At 42.6% G+C, this 16262-nt stretch overlaps 1 protein-coding gene across 1 annotated transcript in view; it reads right to left on the bottom strand.

Annotated features, from left to right (window-relative positions):
- Positions 1-12658, bottom strand: part of cped1 (cadherin-like and PC-esterase domain containing 1) — a 20881-nt gene extending 8223 nt beyond the window's left edge. The window contains exon 1 of the mRNA XM_055154118.1: positions 12623-12658. Coding sequence (XP_055010093.1) covers positions 12623-12658 — 36 coding nt within the window. The remainder of the gene's footprint in view (positions 1-12622) is intronic.
- Positions 12659-16262: the final 3604 nt, after the last annotated feature.

The following is a 16262-nucleotide window of genomic DNA, read 5'->3' as shown; positions in this document are numbered from 1 at the left end:
AGTGGAGATAGCGCTAAGAATGTGACTAAATACTCTGTCCTTAAGTGACATTTATAGAAAGCTAACTGCATAGAAAAGAGGCTTAAACTTGGCATAAAACACAACTATTATTTGTCTGCACTTTTCATCTTCATAGGATATTACCTTAAATGATTTTTAATCTCAAACACTGATCATGTCTTAGATGTTTTAACATAGCAGTAACATAGTTTAACCAAATATGAATACAATATTTTGCCCAGTAAACAAGGTATCAGATCTTATTGTTTTAGTTATGTGCGATGATGGCAACTTAACAAATTAACTTGTGAGTAACTAAGAAATAATCACCACTGTAAATAAATCTAAATGAGAGAATCCATATCCCCAGGGAATCCTTTTTATGTCATATAAAGTGACTTTTTTCCCCAGTTTCCTTGAACTTCATCTATAATAACTGTTTTTTTTCTTTCTGTTTGCACACTGCCCCACCTGTTGTTGATGCAGGTGTTTGATATGCACCTCCACGTGCAGGTCTAATGTTGCATAATGAGTGAGTGATGGAGAGAGACGCATAAGCTCCAGCTAACGGCTTCAGCTGCAGCCATTAGCCGCTAATAGGCGCAGCTTGGCTACTTTAACTAACACACACCATTGGTTGACAGCACACAGGCAAAACTTTTCAATTAGCGACGACCCGGGGTTAGCCAACACAAAGATGAAGATAGGTTATTGCCAACCCAAAGAGAAAACAGCTTAGAGAAAACACAGATGAATAAATTACTTTCAAAACATGAGAAGATCTAAAACAGTTTTCAGTGACAGTGGCTACTAGTACCATCAAAAAGTAGCAGTAATTGGGTGTGCTTTTTAACCACAAAAGTTTTATTTTATGGGATATATTCGGAATCAGTTTTTTTTTTTTTTTGTTTGTTTGTTTTTCAACTAACTTCAATTTGGAAGCAATTTCATGTGCACTGTGTGACTTCTTAGGGAGGGTCCTCCACTTACTTGTCTCTATGGAAATGTCATAGCTTTGGATTCCACAGTGTGGCATTAAACATTTCTTTATAAGAAATATAGGTATATTGCATGTTTCTTTATCAATATGTGGAGAGGCGACCTCACTTATTTTAAGAATGCAAATGTTTGAGCTTGATCAATTTTTATATATTTTTTTAAATAAAACTCCAGCAAGATAAATTACTGTGGAATATTTCAGATAAAGCACTAATATCGCCATAGAGACAAGCAGGTGGTGGTGACCCTGCACCAGAAAAGTTACATAGTGTGAAAAAAATATAATAGCAAAGATCGGTATTCATTTCTCCACACGGTTTAATAAATGACTTAATACAAGACGTGCATCTGAGCAACAATATCTGGGTTTGAGAGTATAACAAAAATACAATGCCATTTATGAATGTGTGAAAAATACATGAACCTCCATTTGTCTGCTCTGACATTGCAGTAAGATTAAAGAACAGCTCCACTGATCTCTGAATCCACAGACAGCATTTAGATCAGAGTCTTTCATGTTTTTTTTGGTGTTTTAGTGGTGGGGGGTAAAGCCCTTTAACGCCAGGAGAAGAGGCTCAGAGGAAGAGAAACCGTCTGTGAGGTTTTGGTGGCTCAGCATGTCGTTGATGGAGTTCATTATTCTCCTGCAGCAGCTCTGTGCGTCGCCGCTGATAAGGTTTAGAGCAGTTCACTGATAGCTGTATTTTAAATCAGGGGCTGGGCTCAAATATGCTTCAAGATAGAAATGCTTCTGGAAATAGGGCTATGCGCAGTATGGTATAAATAATAACCATGGCAAGTTTCTTAGTTTCTTAAGGTAATCATGACAGAAATAGTTTATGTTGTATTCTTAGAAGGTTTTTTTTTTTTACTGTCACCTCATAAGCGCAACATGAGAAGTCAAATGACAACTTTCTGTTGTGGTAATTCTCAAAGTGGTGCAGACGTCCAGTTTGTGACACCCACCAGGGTGCTGTTGAGATATACAAAGATCAGGCAAAGAACCTCATGTCAACCGTGTCACAGCACATATGTGGACACACGCTCTGTCACCTCCTCGTGTCTCCTCAAATAAACGTGAGGGTATGACACAGTCGCCTTTAATTACATCTGTTTTCACACTTGTCCCGTCTCAGCATCTCAGCCCTCTGCTGGAGCTTACTGACACTTCACTGACAAAACCCAGCCGACAGTGATGAGATGACAGTGGACAGACAACCTTGATAATATATCTATGCAAACTGTACTTCCGGGGTTTGAAGGACAGATTTAAAGAGGAACTTTAATAAAACCATATTTGCCTTAAATAAAATGTGATGTAATTACACGGTCAGGCAGAATGTCTCACAGCTGAAGCATGATCCTTGTTGAGTAAGTCGTAGTTTTTTGATGGAGTATAACACTGGATTGTGAAAAAAATGTAACCCACATAACACAAAACAGCAGAGCACTACAGGACACCTGACTTAAGAATGGTGCAAACCAGACGCAGTTTCACACTGGCATGTTTTACATTTACAATGTGCCATGGGCTTTCACCAGCCGAACTTTAACCCTGGGACAGTATCAGACCACACTGAAAGTCCTGCTTTCAGATGAGAGAGGATTAAAACAATTTTTCAACCATCATGCGAAAAACAAATTAATTATTAATTATATTAATTTAGCATTTTAATAATTATTGTGTCTTAATTCCACTTTTTGTATATTTAATAACATAACCTACTGAAATGCTCAACACAATTTTTATCGATCTATCTTGTTAAACCAAAGTCATTCCGATCATTTTAGAAGAAACTGTGTCACTCTTCAGTGCACCAGCGGTGAAGCTCTTTACTTTCTGAATGTAAAAATGAGGACAGTGTGGTCTTTTCCATACATACACTTATACAACATAAAATAACAATGAGAAGGTGTCCAGATGAGCCTAATACATAATACAAGGCCTTTTACATAACTTTCATTGAAACATTTTCATTTTCAAAATACAATTCTCTTTATTTATGGGCTTGACTTGCTTGTAACTATTTAGTCATATTAAACTTTTACAAACCACATGTATAGATCAGTAACAACCACCTTAACCCTTCTCAAAGCTTTCTCTGTATAACTATATATGTTTAACACAAACTTGTTTATCAGTTACAAAAACAATATACTTTGTCACAGCAGCCTCTAGTCTGTTGTTTCTGGGTTTACTTTTTGCACTAAGCTCTTTGCAACACTTTTTGTGATTGCTGCTAAAAGATGAAGTGAAGGGAGCAGTGCGAATGATCCTGTATCATTCCAGCTTTACTATAAAAAGTGGACAACATCTGAACACCACAAACCATTTCCACATGTCTATTCCGAAGCTACCTCCATCTCGTGCGCTGGAGGTCACACAGGCTTGAAGCAGCTGTTCTACATAAAACAAATAAGAAAATAACAGTTTATCCAGCAGAGCCTAAATACTTAATCATGACTAAGTGAGAAGACAGATAATGTGTCAACCTGTCTGCAGTGGTGCCCTTTGACCTGAGGTGATGACCACTGACTCTCGGGCCATGGAAAAGGCTTTAATGACCTCTTCACTCTCCCTGGAGACACATTAAACTGCACCAAAAATGAGGGGTGTAACAATATCCAAATCTAACAGTATTCACGCTAGATTTTTTGTAGTTGTATTGACTATTAAGTGTCATGATCACAAGATTCTAAACTAAGACTAAAATCAATGGCAGCAGTTACCTTTTCATCACTGCATTAAAGGTTGTATAGAGGATTTTCCAAGGAACGAGAAATCCAGCGACTGTTTGTCCTTTTTCAAATGTTGCGCATGCGTGAAACCACCCCCCTCCCCTACAGCTCCTACGTAGAAACGCCTTCTCCCGCCTCCTCTTTACGCCAGAAACAGGTTTGTTTACAGCCGGTGAGCTGCACATGACTTGTAAACAACTAACTACAGTGTTGGTTAGGCAAGGCGGAGAAGTGAGGAGCGGGGGGAGCGGGTGTGCGGACATTTCGTTCGCGGACGAGAAGTGAGGAGCAGGGAGAAGAGCGGAGCAGGGAGAGAAGAGAGGAGAGAGGAGAGGGGAGCGGTGCGCGGAGATTCCGTGCCCGGAGAAGTGAGGAGCAGGGGGAAGAGCGGAACGGGCAGCGGGGACAGGAGCAGGAAAGGGGAGCAGAGAAGGTTGCGCGGAGATTCAGTACGAATGAACTAGCTACAACACGCAGCAGCAAGCGGACTCTTTCTTTGCCTTGAAAATTACGTTTTCAGACATAGGATATCGCTTTCGTGTCCTGAAAAATGTTTGACTAGCTCTTGGAAATAAAGTACGTTTTCAGAATAAGCAGAAGTTACCTGTCCAGGAGTAATTTGGCGACCAATGCGTCAGTCTTTAGACCCTGCGTCTGCTTCAGTCGCGCCATCACTGGAATGAATCTTCAAGAATCACCTTAGTTTGGCTTCGCTGCTTTTCCCCTTGTCTTCTTCTTTCAGCGACCTCAAAAACTGACTTTCTTTTGCGGCTAACTGCTCCTGGATTCTTGTCTGCCATTGCAACAAACTTTGTGCTAACTGCGAGGAAGATATAGGTCAAAAAAAGCCGCTAAGAACTGTTGCGTTGGTGGAGTAAACAGCGTCTGTGCGTCTTGCGTCTGTGGACTGCGTGACAGGCGTACGTAAACCACGTACCGGCGGCGCGCAGGCAAGTCAGTTACGCTAGAAACGTAGGGAGATTGATTGACAGCCTGTCAGCTAACAGATAACGAGGCAGTGTCGTTATCTATTGGCAAATGTTTAGCCCCACAACGTCCAGAGTTGATGAATTTTTATTCTTTTTTTTTGGTCATCATAATTACAAGGCTACTGCACCTCTATAATGCTATCATTGACAACTTGAAACAAAAAAAACAAAAACAAAAATCCTCCATACAACCTTTAATAGAACACAGTTTGATCTTGAACTTTATCATTTGAAACTGTAAAATTCCCAACTATATAACTCCCTGATGATATGATTCAAGTCCTACACTGAAGAATTATACAGAAGCAAAAAATTCAAGTCCACACCTATTTGTCTTGATTGTATATAGTCCAGGGTATCACTCACTGAACAGAATTATTGCAGCTCTGCCTTGAAAAACATGCATTCGTTCTCCATAGATCAGACCTGTAAATAGGCCTGGTAGCATATCTTACTTGTCTATATGGAGAAGTTTTATGTAATATTTCAGGCAAAGTGATCTCCATGGAGACAAGCAGGAAGCAGAACAAAGAAGTTACACAGTAAACCTTTATATTTATGTCTACACTGAAATGTTATAAGGCAATTATGGTGTTTGTTTGTTTATTTCAGTAACTTTCAATCTTTTTGTGCCACAGACTATTTATGATTTTGATGCATGAGTAATGAAGTCATTATTATAGCAGTAATGGCCTGGGGGCAAAAAGGACATGCACAAGATTTAGTTTCCTTGAGTTTTTTATTGGAGAAAATTTAATAAAGCCTGTGTGATATTGCCTCTTTATATCATCCTCATTTAAGTATAAAAAATAATAATAGACTAAAACATTACAACATGCAAATTATTCACAAAAGCCACACATCCCCACAAGGCTTAATCTATTCTGGTCCAGAGAAAAGGGCATAGTTCTGCCTTGCTTTCATACAGCTGTGTGCATGTGTTATTATTGTAAAGTGATTAAAGAAACATATGGTTGGGATAAATTATTTATAATTTTATTGTTTAGTCAAAAAAAATTTTTCTTGAAACTGAACTTGCCGAGAGCATGTCAAAGCATTTTCTTCCCTGTAATCATCGCACAGAAAGATGTCTCTCTAGTATCACAATTGCATGGTTGTAACCTGATCCAAATGTTAAAAATATTTAAGCCGTGCTCCATCATATTTCCATCCATCCATCCATTTTCGCTTCCTTCACCCCAGACACGTCCTCCAGCTCCTCCGGGGGGACCCCGAGGCGTTCCCAGGCCAGCGGAGAGACATAGTCCCTCCAGCGTGTCCTGCCACCAAGGAGCTTTCCAACCGCCTCAGTGACTTCAGCCAGGGTGATGGATGAGTCCGCCTCCGAGTCCCCAGCCTCGGCCTCCTCCTCGGAAGACATGACGGTGAGATTGAGGAGATCCTCAAAGTATTCCTTCCACCGCCGGACAACGTCCCCAGTCGAGGTCAGCAGCTCTCCCCCCGCACTGTAAACAGTGTTAGCGAAGAACTGCTTCCCCCTCATGAGGCGCCGGACGGTTTGCCAGAATCTCTTTGAGGCCGTCCAATAGTCCTTCTCCATGGCCTCCCCGAACTCCTCCCAGCTCCGAGTTTTTGCCTCCACAACCGCACAGGCTGCAGCACGCTTGGCCCGCCGGTACCCGTCAGCTGCTTCACGAGTCCCCCGAGCCAGCAAGGCCTGATAGGACTCCTTCTTCAGCTTGACGGCATCCCTTACTTCCGGTGTCCACCACAGGGTTCGGGGATTGCCGCCACGACAGGCACCACAGACCTTACGCCCATAGCTCCGAGCAGCCGCATCGACAGAGGCCGAGAATGAAGCCCACTCAGACTCCATATCTCCAGTCTCCCCCGAAATCCGGGAGAAGTCCTCCCGGAGGTGCCAGTTGAAAGTCCCTCTGACAGAGGGCTCCACCAGACGTTCCCAACAGGCCCTCACTACACACTTGGGCCTGCCAGGTCTCTCCGGCTTCCTCCTCCGCCAGCGAACCCAACTCACAACCAGGTGGTGATCAGTTGACAGCTCAGCCCCTCTCTTCACCCGAGTGTCCAAGACACGCGGCCGGAGATCAGATGACACGACTACAAAGTCGATCAACGACCTCCGGCCTAGGGTGTCCTGGTGCCACGTGCACTTATGGACACCCTTGTGCTCGAACATGGTGTTCGTTATGGACAAACCGTGACTAGCACAGAAGTCCAATAACAAAACACCGCTCGGGTTCAGATCGGGGAGGCCGTTCCTCCCAATCACCCCTCTCCAAGTGTCACTGTCGTTGCCCACGTGGGCGTTGAAGTCCCCCAGGAGAACAACGGAGTCCCCGGTTGGTGCACTGTCTAGTACCCCTCCCAAGGACTCCAAGAAGGCCGGGTACTCTGCACTGCTGTTCGGCCCGTAGGCCGACACCACAGTGAGAGACCTGTCCCCGACCCGAAGGCGCAAGGACGCGACCCTCTCGTTCACGGGGGTGAACTCCAACACACAGTGGCTGAGCTGTGGGGCAATGAGCAGGCCCACACCAGCCCGCCGCCGCTCCCCGCGGCCAACGCCAGAGAAATAGAGAGTCCAGCCCCTCTCAAGGAGTTGGGTTCCAGAGCCCAAACTGTGCGTGGAGGTGAGGCCGACTATATCTAGTCGGTAACGCTCAACCTCCCGCACAAGCTCAGGCTTCTTCCCCCCCAGCGACGTGACATTCCATGTCCCCAGAGCTAGTCTCCATGTCCGGAGATCCGGTCGTCGAGGCCCCCGCCTTTGACTGCCGCCCAGATCTCTCTGCACCGGCCCCATATGGCTCCTCCCGCGGGTGGTGGGCCCACGTGAGGACGGCCCCACGTCGCTCCTTCGGGCTAAGCCCATGGGGGAAGGCCCGGCCACCAGGCGCTCGCTGACGAGCACCCACCCCAGGCCTGGCTCCAGGGTGAGGCCCCGGTGACGCCAATACAGACGACGTAACTGGCCTCTGTGTGTTGCTCATCATGTGGGGCTTCTGAACCGTTCTTCGTCTGACCCGTCCCCCCGGACCTGTTTGCCTTGGGTGACCCTACCAGGGGCATGAAGCCCCTGACAACATAGCTCCCGGGATCATTCGGGCACTCAAACCCCTCCACCACGATAAGGTGACGGTTCAAGGAGGGGCCATCATATTTCCATTAACTGCAAAATATCCAATTGAATACTGCATTTTCTTAGCATTATTCATATAGTACATCAATTGCAGATGTCTTATATAATAACCAGTAACAATGATATTACGCTGCCTCAGTTCCTCTGGGTTAAAAATACATCTCCAACAGGATGTGTGAGTAATTTAGAGGTTCTGCTGGACTCCTGCAGCCACAGTCCTCCTATAGCCCAATGTAAGAGCACATTAGCACTCAGTGATGTAGGAGAGAAGCAGCCAATCTGAGGAGATGAACTTGAATACTGAGATAAAGACTGTTTTATCCGCTGGCTCCTCCCCCTTCTCATCCACTTCCACTTTCAAAGGCGTTAGACGGGGGCAGATAAAAGAAGCCTAAGAAGAACCAAGGTCGAGAAAATCAGTAGACCTTCCTCCAGCGGCTCAGCAGCAATCACCAACAGAAAAGACGACAAAAATATAGTTCATAACAGAAAAAAGCGGGTCAGCCTATTCCCCTGTGGACCGTTGCTTTCCGTTTTACTGCGCTCTTTTCTCTTCAATCAGCAGCCCAGCAGATTTATGTGCACTGGGAGTAAAACTGCAGCCTTGACTGCTGAGACGACCATGTACAATGTGTGTGTGAATGAAGCCCGAAACAAAAGAACAACTGCAGGGCTCCTCCATAAAGGAGGTAGGTTCTACCACCGGCCCCAGCAGCTGTAAAACATAGTTTACCATCAGTGCCGCATTTCAGAGAAAATCTATATGGATTCAACACCTTAAACTTTAAAAGAGTTGCTCCTGATTTTGTTTATCAGTTTGGAATTGTCCAACTTGTAACTTATAACAACTTACAACAGCAGTGTATCAATTTCAGTGTATCAATGTCAAACTTGAAAGTCCTGTGTAATGCAATACTCATGCACTTGTTGTTTATTTGTTGTTTTAAAAATAAACTTATATTACTTGTGTATAAGAAAGTAAAAGCAATAGATGTAGTCATTATGAAAAACACATACTTGAGAATGGCCGTCATACTGATTAATAAGAACAAATGTTGTAAAGGTTTATTTATTTATTTTTTTACCAGACAATAAAACAACCTCATAACTACGTAGCTGATGATAGAAAATCTTGATGTTTGATGGAAAATGTATTGTGTTCTGCTTAGACTAGGGCACTTGCCCACATGGCTCGTATTATTTACCAACTCAAAAGGAGCTATAGATTGAGTGTCAATGTAAGTCTAGTATATTAGGCCCTAGAAATGAAAGAAGAGTGCATTCCTTTTGTTACCAGTGGACATGTGACCTGGGTTTCACTGATTGCTGTAAGTATCACTGCCACATTGTGTTACAAAAATGTTACAGAATATCTTTGTTCATGTAAAATTAAGACACTAAAATATAATTAAATATTCTGCAGAACATACAGAGGCATTTACTCTTTTGTGTTCTCCATTTGTAACGCCCACACCACATGTTTCTATTTTCTTTGTTTGCATTTCCCCTCCTTGTCCATCATTTCACCTCATCAACTTTTAATGATCTGTTAAGCTCAGCTCCTCTTTCCGACCATCCCTTTAATCCCCTAAACAGTGCAAACCAGAGCAAAACCAAAGACCACACAGGTTCACATGGAGCACCACAGACCACAGTACAATGGTTAAGCCTTTAATTGTGAATGTAATGGCTGGTGTAGTGTATCGAGAAAAGACAAAAGATAAAATCCTCAGAGGTGAAAGAGTTAATTAAACACAAAGAGCACACATTGTAACAGTGCATGTTCACTTTATACGTGCCTTCATTTGCATGCTCTCTGCTTATATAACTTTTTGGTTGGGGGTCCATCACCTGCTTGTTTCCATGGGGATGCCATTGCTCTGCCTGAAAAGTTCCACATTATGACATTAAGCAGCTCTATCTTATCCATCCATCCATCCATTTTCTTCCACTTATCCGGGGCCGGGTCGTGGGGGCAGCAGTCTAAGCAGGGACTCCCAGACTTCCTTCACCCCAGACACATCCTCCAGCTCCTCTGGGGGGACCACGAGGCATTCCCAGGCCAGCCGAGAGACATAGTCCCTCCAGCATGTCCTGGGTCTTTCCAGGGGCCTCCCCCCGGTGGGACATGCCCAGAACACCTCCCGAGGGAGGCACCCAGGAGGCATCCGGAAGAGATGCCCGAGCCACCTCAACTGGCTCCTCTCGACGTGGAGGAGCAGCGGCTCTACTCCGAGCTCCTCCCGCGTGACTGAGCTCCTCACCATATCTCTAAGGGAGCGCCCAGCCACCCTGCGGAGGAAACTCATTTTGAGCACTTGTATCTGCAATCTTGTCCTTTCGGTCACTACCCAGAGCTCATGACCATAGGTGAGAGTAGGAACGAAGATTGACCGGTAAATCGAGAGCTTCGCCTTTCGACTCAGCTCCCTCTTCACCACAGTGGTCCGATACAGCGAACGCATCACTGCAGACGCTGCACCAATCCACCTGTCAATCTCACGCTGCATCTTCCCCTCACTCGTGAACAATACCCCGAGATACTTGAACTCCTCCACTTGAGGCAGGGACTCTCCACCCACCCAGAGAGGGCAAGCCACCTTCTTCCGGTTGAGAACCATGGCCTCGGACTTGGAAGAGCTGATCTTCATCCCAGCAGCTTCACACTCGGCTGCAAACCGCCCCAGTGTACATTGCAGGTCCTAGTTCAATGGAGCCAACAAGACAACATCATCTGCGAACAGCAGAGATGAGATCCTGTGGTCCCCAAACTGGACCCCCTCCGGCCCATGACTGCGCCTAGAAATTCTAGGCACTTTAGCTTATATTTAATTAAATTACAGGTGTTTTTTATTGCTCAAAAATACCTAGAAAAACAGGCATTCTCACTGGGTGGGGTCGCCTCTCCACAGATCTGACCTGTAACTTGGTCTGGTTTGGTCTCCATGATGTTGGAAAGGTTAAATGCCATACTGTGAAACACTCAAAAAAACCCAATAACATCTCCATGGAGAAAAGCATTTGACAGGCCCTCCACCAGAAAAGTTACACAGTGCATCTTTAAAATGAGGGAAAACAACCCCCAACAAACCATTATTTCCACCACATACGTTTATCTGCAGTTGTGCTAATAACTATCTTTACACCTAATCGAGTCATTTATCTTTTTCCTGAGGAGTTTTGGGTTACTTTCCAGATCAGCACCAGGATCCACCAATCAGCTGAAAAATTAAGTAATTGGAGGCCCTTTCACAGCTCAGACTGCAGCTGTAATTGCGTTTGCTGGATAAACTTGACAGAGATGTTACTGTGAACTTTTTTAACATTAAAGAATAGGACTCATGTTGCCAGAGATGCGTTCATTAGAAAGTTTCATCTGTGGTAAATGAATAACAGCATGCTTTTTTTGCTGCCTGAGGGACACATTGTCAAAATTAAAATGTAATTGCATTAAAGAAGGATTTGAAAATGTGAGATAAAAACATTTCAGGTGAGAGAGCCAAAACGCAAACTTATAACAATATTATTTTTATCTTTTAATAGCCCTTCAGAGTAGCTAACAATAGATTTGCAATGCTATTCTATAATGCATTCACAGGCCCTTAGCATAAAGTGCTCTGTACTATGAGAGGAGCAAAAAATACTTTACCATATAATTGTTCTGGAATGCACAAGTTTTTGGGTGCCTTACACAGCTTCTATGTCACAAAAAAATAAAATAAATTGGTGGTTGCATGATTTAAATTACGGATCTCAATTTTATTCCACAATTTTGCCTTTAAAATTTTAAAACTAGCTCTAAGTGTTTTTTGAGATCCAATTCCACAAAGACATTCTTGTAATATTACCTCTCCATTTAACCACACTTATTGTACAAGCACCATGGCCATACTGGCTTGTTATCTGTATGGAAGTATACAATCAATTATAATTAACTTAAAAACAAAAATAAATAAATTATATATATATATATATATATATATATATATATATATATATATATATATATATATATATATATATATATATATAAGGAGGAGTGAATAAAGGATTGATGAGGAGGTGACAAAAAACTTCTCCCGACTGTAAGTTTAACTGTAACCCTGTGTGATGAGCCTCTCTGAATAATTGAATGTGCTCAGGGTTAAATTACGACCAAGCTGCAAAAAGAGGATCAGCTCCCCTCTGTCATCCGATAATGGCTCATCTTTCTGGGAAATGTGCTTTCTTAATCTGTCTGTAGTTTTGTCAGAGCGGCCATCTTTGGGGAAATTAACCTTCAGAAACATAAGAGCTTATGTCTTAACACTTGTATCACCGATTAAATAACATGATCTTTGTAAACTTTTTACTCAGCTCTGTTCCAGCAAGCACTTTTTAATTAGCCACCTGGAGGTATTTATGAACAGAAACTGATAGTACATAGACCTAGAATTTCACACATACTCCAACTTTTTAATTATACTGTTGAGATTATATCTTGGAAGAACTTAAATACTTAAATAATAATTTTTAAAACAGAAAGCTGGAGCCTTTTTTCTTGCCTAGATAATCCAGGACTGTACAGTATCTCTCAGCATTTTTATACAGAGGAATATCAGTTCCGTCACCACTCCATCCATCGCAACTCAAGCCAAAACCACACGTTTGTGCTTGCATGAATTTAAATAAAATATATTTCTCACCTCAGTTTAAAGGGATAGTTCAGATTTTTTTACATAAATCTGTATGGCATCCCCGTGAGCAGGGTTGTGCATCTACACTGACTTACCCCTGAAAGCGTCCGGTGAGCCAAGATACTGGCCATTTTCGGTGCTGAGCAAAGTTGGCTGGGGACCTTAAAATAAAGCGTTTTTCTTCTCAAAACAATATGTGTTCAAAAGAGTGATATGTGTGCATCACAAACCATCGTCCTCAAAAAAGTCAGACCTCATAATCGCTTGGCACTATTTTCTTTCCGTTTGTATCACTGCGCGCTGCCGCCAGGTGACACTACTTTCGTGAGCACCGAAAACAACCAGTATCTCGGCTCACCGGACGCTTTCGGGGGTAAGTCAATGTGGATGCACGACACTGCTCACTGGGATGCCATACAAATTCATGTCATAAAACCCGAACTATCCCTTTAAGAGAGTTCAAGGCTTTGCTCAGTGAATTTGCAGAAACACACAATGTTTTGTAGTCTACTGTTATATTTATTCCTTTCTTTTTTCCTTTTCCCATATGGATGGACCATGGCCCTGGCTAATCCACCTGTGATGCCCATCTGAACCTGCGGAGACGGACCAGTAACCAGAGTCACATCTTCATAAAGTGTTGAAGAAGTGTCTGGATCCCAAGAAACTTTTTTTTCTTAAAATACAAACAAATACTGTATTCTAATATCACTTTGATTCAATTAAATAATTTTCCTACTAGAAGTGATGACCCAAATCAGAGCTTCTTGGACCAGACCAGACTTGACAGAGTTTAATATAACTGCAAGGTGATTTGGAGCTTGTTGCACCTGTGAGACAATACTGATGTCATAGGCAAGTCCTGGGCTAAATATATCTTGAATTGGGTTTACACTCCACATTTTGGCCATTATAGATAAAAAAAAAAAAAAAGAAATCCTTACCTTATGGAGACAAGTGTGAAAGGCTCAAAATAATTGTACATATTTTGCTTCATGATATATGATATTGTATGCCCTCATGTACAACAGCTGATTATTATGCTGACATTTTACCCTCTTACATATGTATTTTTTCAAAGACTGAAATTGCGTGACCTGGGAGTGCGATTTGCCCTGAATGCCTCCTGGCGATGAACTCTGTCTTAAAGGAGCCTACATCGATTGAAGCAGAACAAGCAAAATCAAGATGGAGAGACTCAGGGCTGCAGCTGTGGATTAATGTGTGTGCAGTGAACGCTCTGCAGCATATCACCTCTTTATTACAAGTGAAGCCAGCCAATGACAGCCTCAGCCTCATCAGCCTGCTAACAAGAATGCAGGAGATTAGCAGTTGGTCTCTTAACCTGTCACACTATCACATCATCTAGTCCTCGTATACTGCAGCACAGGCAGGCCAACAGCTGTAATCTGTTCTAAGAGATTGTGCTTTCATGGACCTTTGCATGATTTTTCCATATCACACACATATCTCACCAATTTCTACTTCTATGAACTTACATAGCACCTTTAAGATTGTCATCTATAAACATTTATACAGCATTTCTCAAATCTACTGGGAAGACAATTTTCACTTACACTTTCACGCACAGATAGACGTGCAGACTCAACAAAACTATAGTCAGTTAAAGATTCCAAAGATCTCCAACCAACTTCCTGAGACCCAGGCAAGGTCAACACTCTGCCACAATGCAACTCAGATGTATGGACGGTATTCTTTGCACTAATGGACAATGCTTTAAAAAATAAATAAAACATAATTTCCAAACATTGTTGTCAATACCTGACTTATTTACAAACTGCAAAATAATTTTATGTATAAAGATAAATTATGCTATTGCAATTCCTTCAAGTTGGTAGTTCAGAGATGGATAATTAATAGTTAGTGTGAGAGCAGGGTTTTTCTGTAGGCAAATAAAGAAAGGAGTGTGTTATCCATAGCTTGGGACAAAGAGGCTCCATCCTGCTCTCGCGCTCTAGAGGCATTAGAGCCTGACGCGCTCTGGATCGCACTAATCAGCCCTCATCAGTGTCCAGGAGCCAAGCAACGAAGAAGAGCACCGCCCCCTCCCACTGCTGCTGTGACGACCGTTGCTTGCACCACGCGCCACAGCAAATTGAGTTTGATGATATCTGACTGAAGGAATGAGCGAGGTGATTGGTGTGACGGCAAAGGAGGTATGGATTTCCCTAGTGGTTTGAGGGGCCATAGTCACACTCTAGGGTCTGAGGAAGTTGCTTTATATAATAATCCTTTGGCATTAAGGCGCATTACCAGGGTCGTAAATCGTCATTGTCACAAAATTATGAAAGCTGCCGTGTGCATGGCAAACTTTTCAAACTGACTAATAACAGTTTTCTTTGTGTTAAAGGCAGATTTTACTGGCCACTAATTGGGTTACTTTTTATGCGTATAAGGCCTGTTTTATTTATTATATCCACATATTTTCTGGTCTTCCCTGCTTAGTTTCATTCCCACTGTTTAAATAACAGCAGTGCTCGTTTCAGGGTTTAGGGTTAGCAATAATGATTTTTAGCCAAACCTTGCTTCAGAAGAGAGAAAATAAAACCACAAAGGAGCTAATTTTGAAACCCAAACTTGAATGGAATATGACTACATACATTCTGTTTAAATCTAAAAGTTCTATATGTTATGGGAAGGAGCGTACATGTAATATGATGATGTGAATCTTTCTTACGCATTACTTCTCTGCAGTTGAGTTTTATCAACTGCATTCAAACATTAAACAATCTGACAACAGAGAGAGCTGATTGATTTTAAACCAGCTGGTCCACAAAACTTCTACCCAAAACTTACCCCTTTTTAAGCTTTGCAGTATTATTTATTCATAAAGTAAAAGTCCTAAAGTACGAAGGGCCTGGCAGCTCAGAAAATAACCCACAGCACATACTGTATTTTGAAAGAAGAGTCTCTCCCTGGAAAAGGAAGTCCACATGCTTGGGGCCATGAGGCAAAGAAGAAGGTGAGAAAATTTGCTGCAAGGAGACTCAGAAGAATCGCCTTACTACAGAGAGATGGACTGGTTTGGACTGGTTCATCTTGCAAATATAACCTCATTATGGCCATGCTCTAAACGTTATCTTCCTAAACCTCACAGGATCTCACCTGCCTTAGTTGTGCATAATAATGACTCACAGAATTTATCTTGGCTTGGGACTCAATCCTCCAACAAAATACCTATGGCAACAAATTCTATACCAGATTCATATGGAAATTCATTCAAGACATTTGGTTTAGTATCTTTTGTCCGATTTACCTGAAGCAATCTATCAAAATCGACCTCTGAACCTGACAGCTTCTGTTCAGTGTTTTATTGCGCTGCAGTCTTGTTCTCTCCAGCACAAGCCTTTAAATGCTGAGATTTCTCTATGGGTTTGTCTCTGTGAGGGGATGAAGCAATGCTGAGGAGCAGATTAGCGCGTCATACCCAGAGAAAGCGATCACTGTCATTGATCAGCTACGATCGAACAGTCCTAAAGTGCTGATGCAGCTTCTAAAGTGTTTCTGTTAACGCTTAAGGAGTCCTGAGTCCTGTGACTGCTCCTTTCATCTATCATACACAAACAGACTGATGCAGTACAACAGCTAATCAATACAAATATCAGCACATCAGCATCTACAGGAGGAAGTGACAACCATAAATCTAACATACATTTGCACCTTCATTAGAATTCACTTTGTATGCTATGGATCCATACGTCAGGCTAGGAAATT

The sequence above is a fragment of the Boleophthalmus pectinirostris genome, unplaced genomic scaffold, assembly GCF_026225935.1.
Source record: "Boleophthalmus pectinirostris isolate CB_2022bp ecotype Guang Dong unplaced genomic scaffold, ASM2622593v1 HiC_scaffold_18, whole genome shotgun sequence".
In the NCBI taxonomy this organism is placed as follows: domain Eukaryota; kingdom Metazoa; phylum Chordata; class Actinopteri; order Gobiiformes; family Gobiidae; genus Boleophthalmus; species Boleophthalmus pectinirostris.
This window is presented reverse-complemented; position numbering and strand designations above follow the sequence as displayed.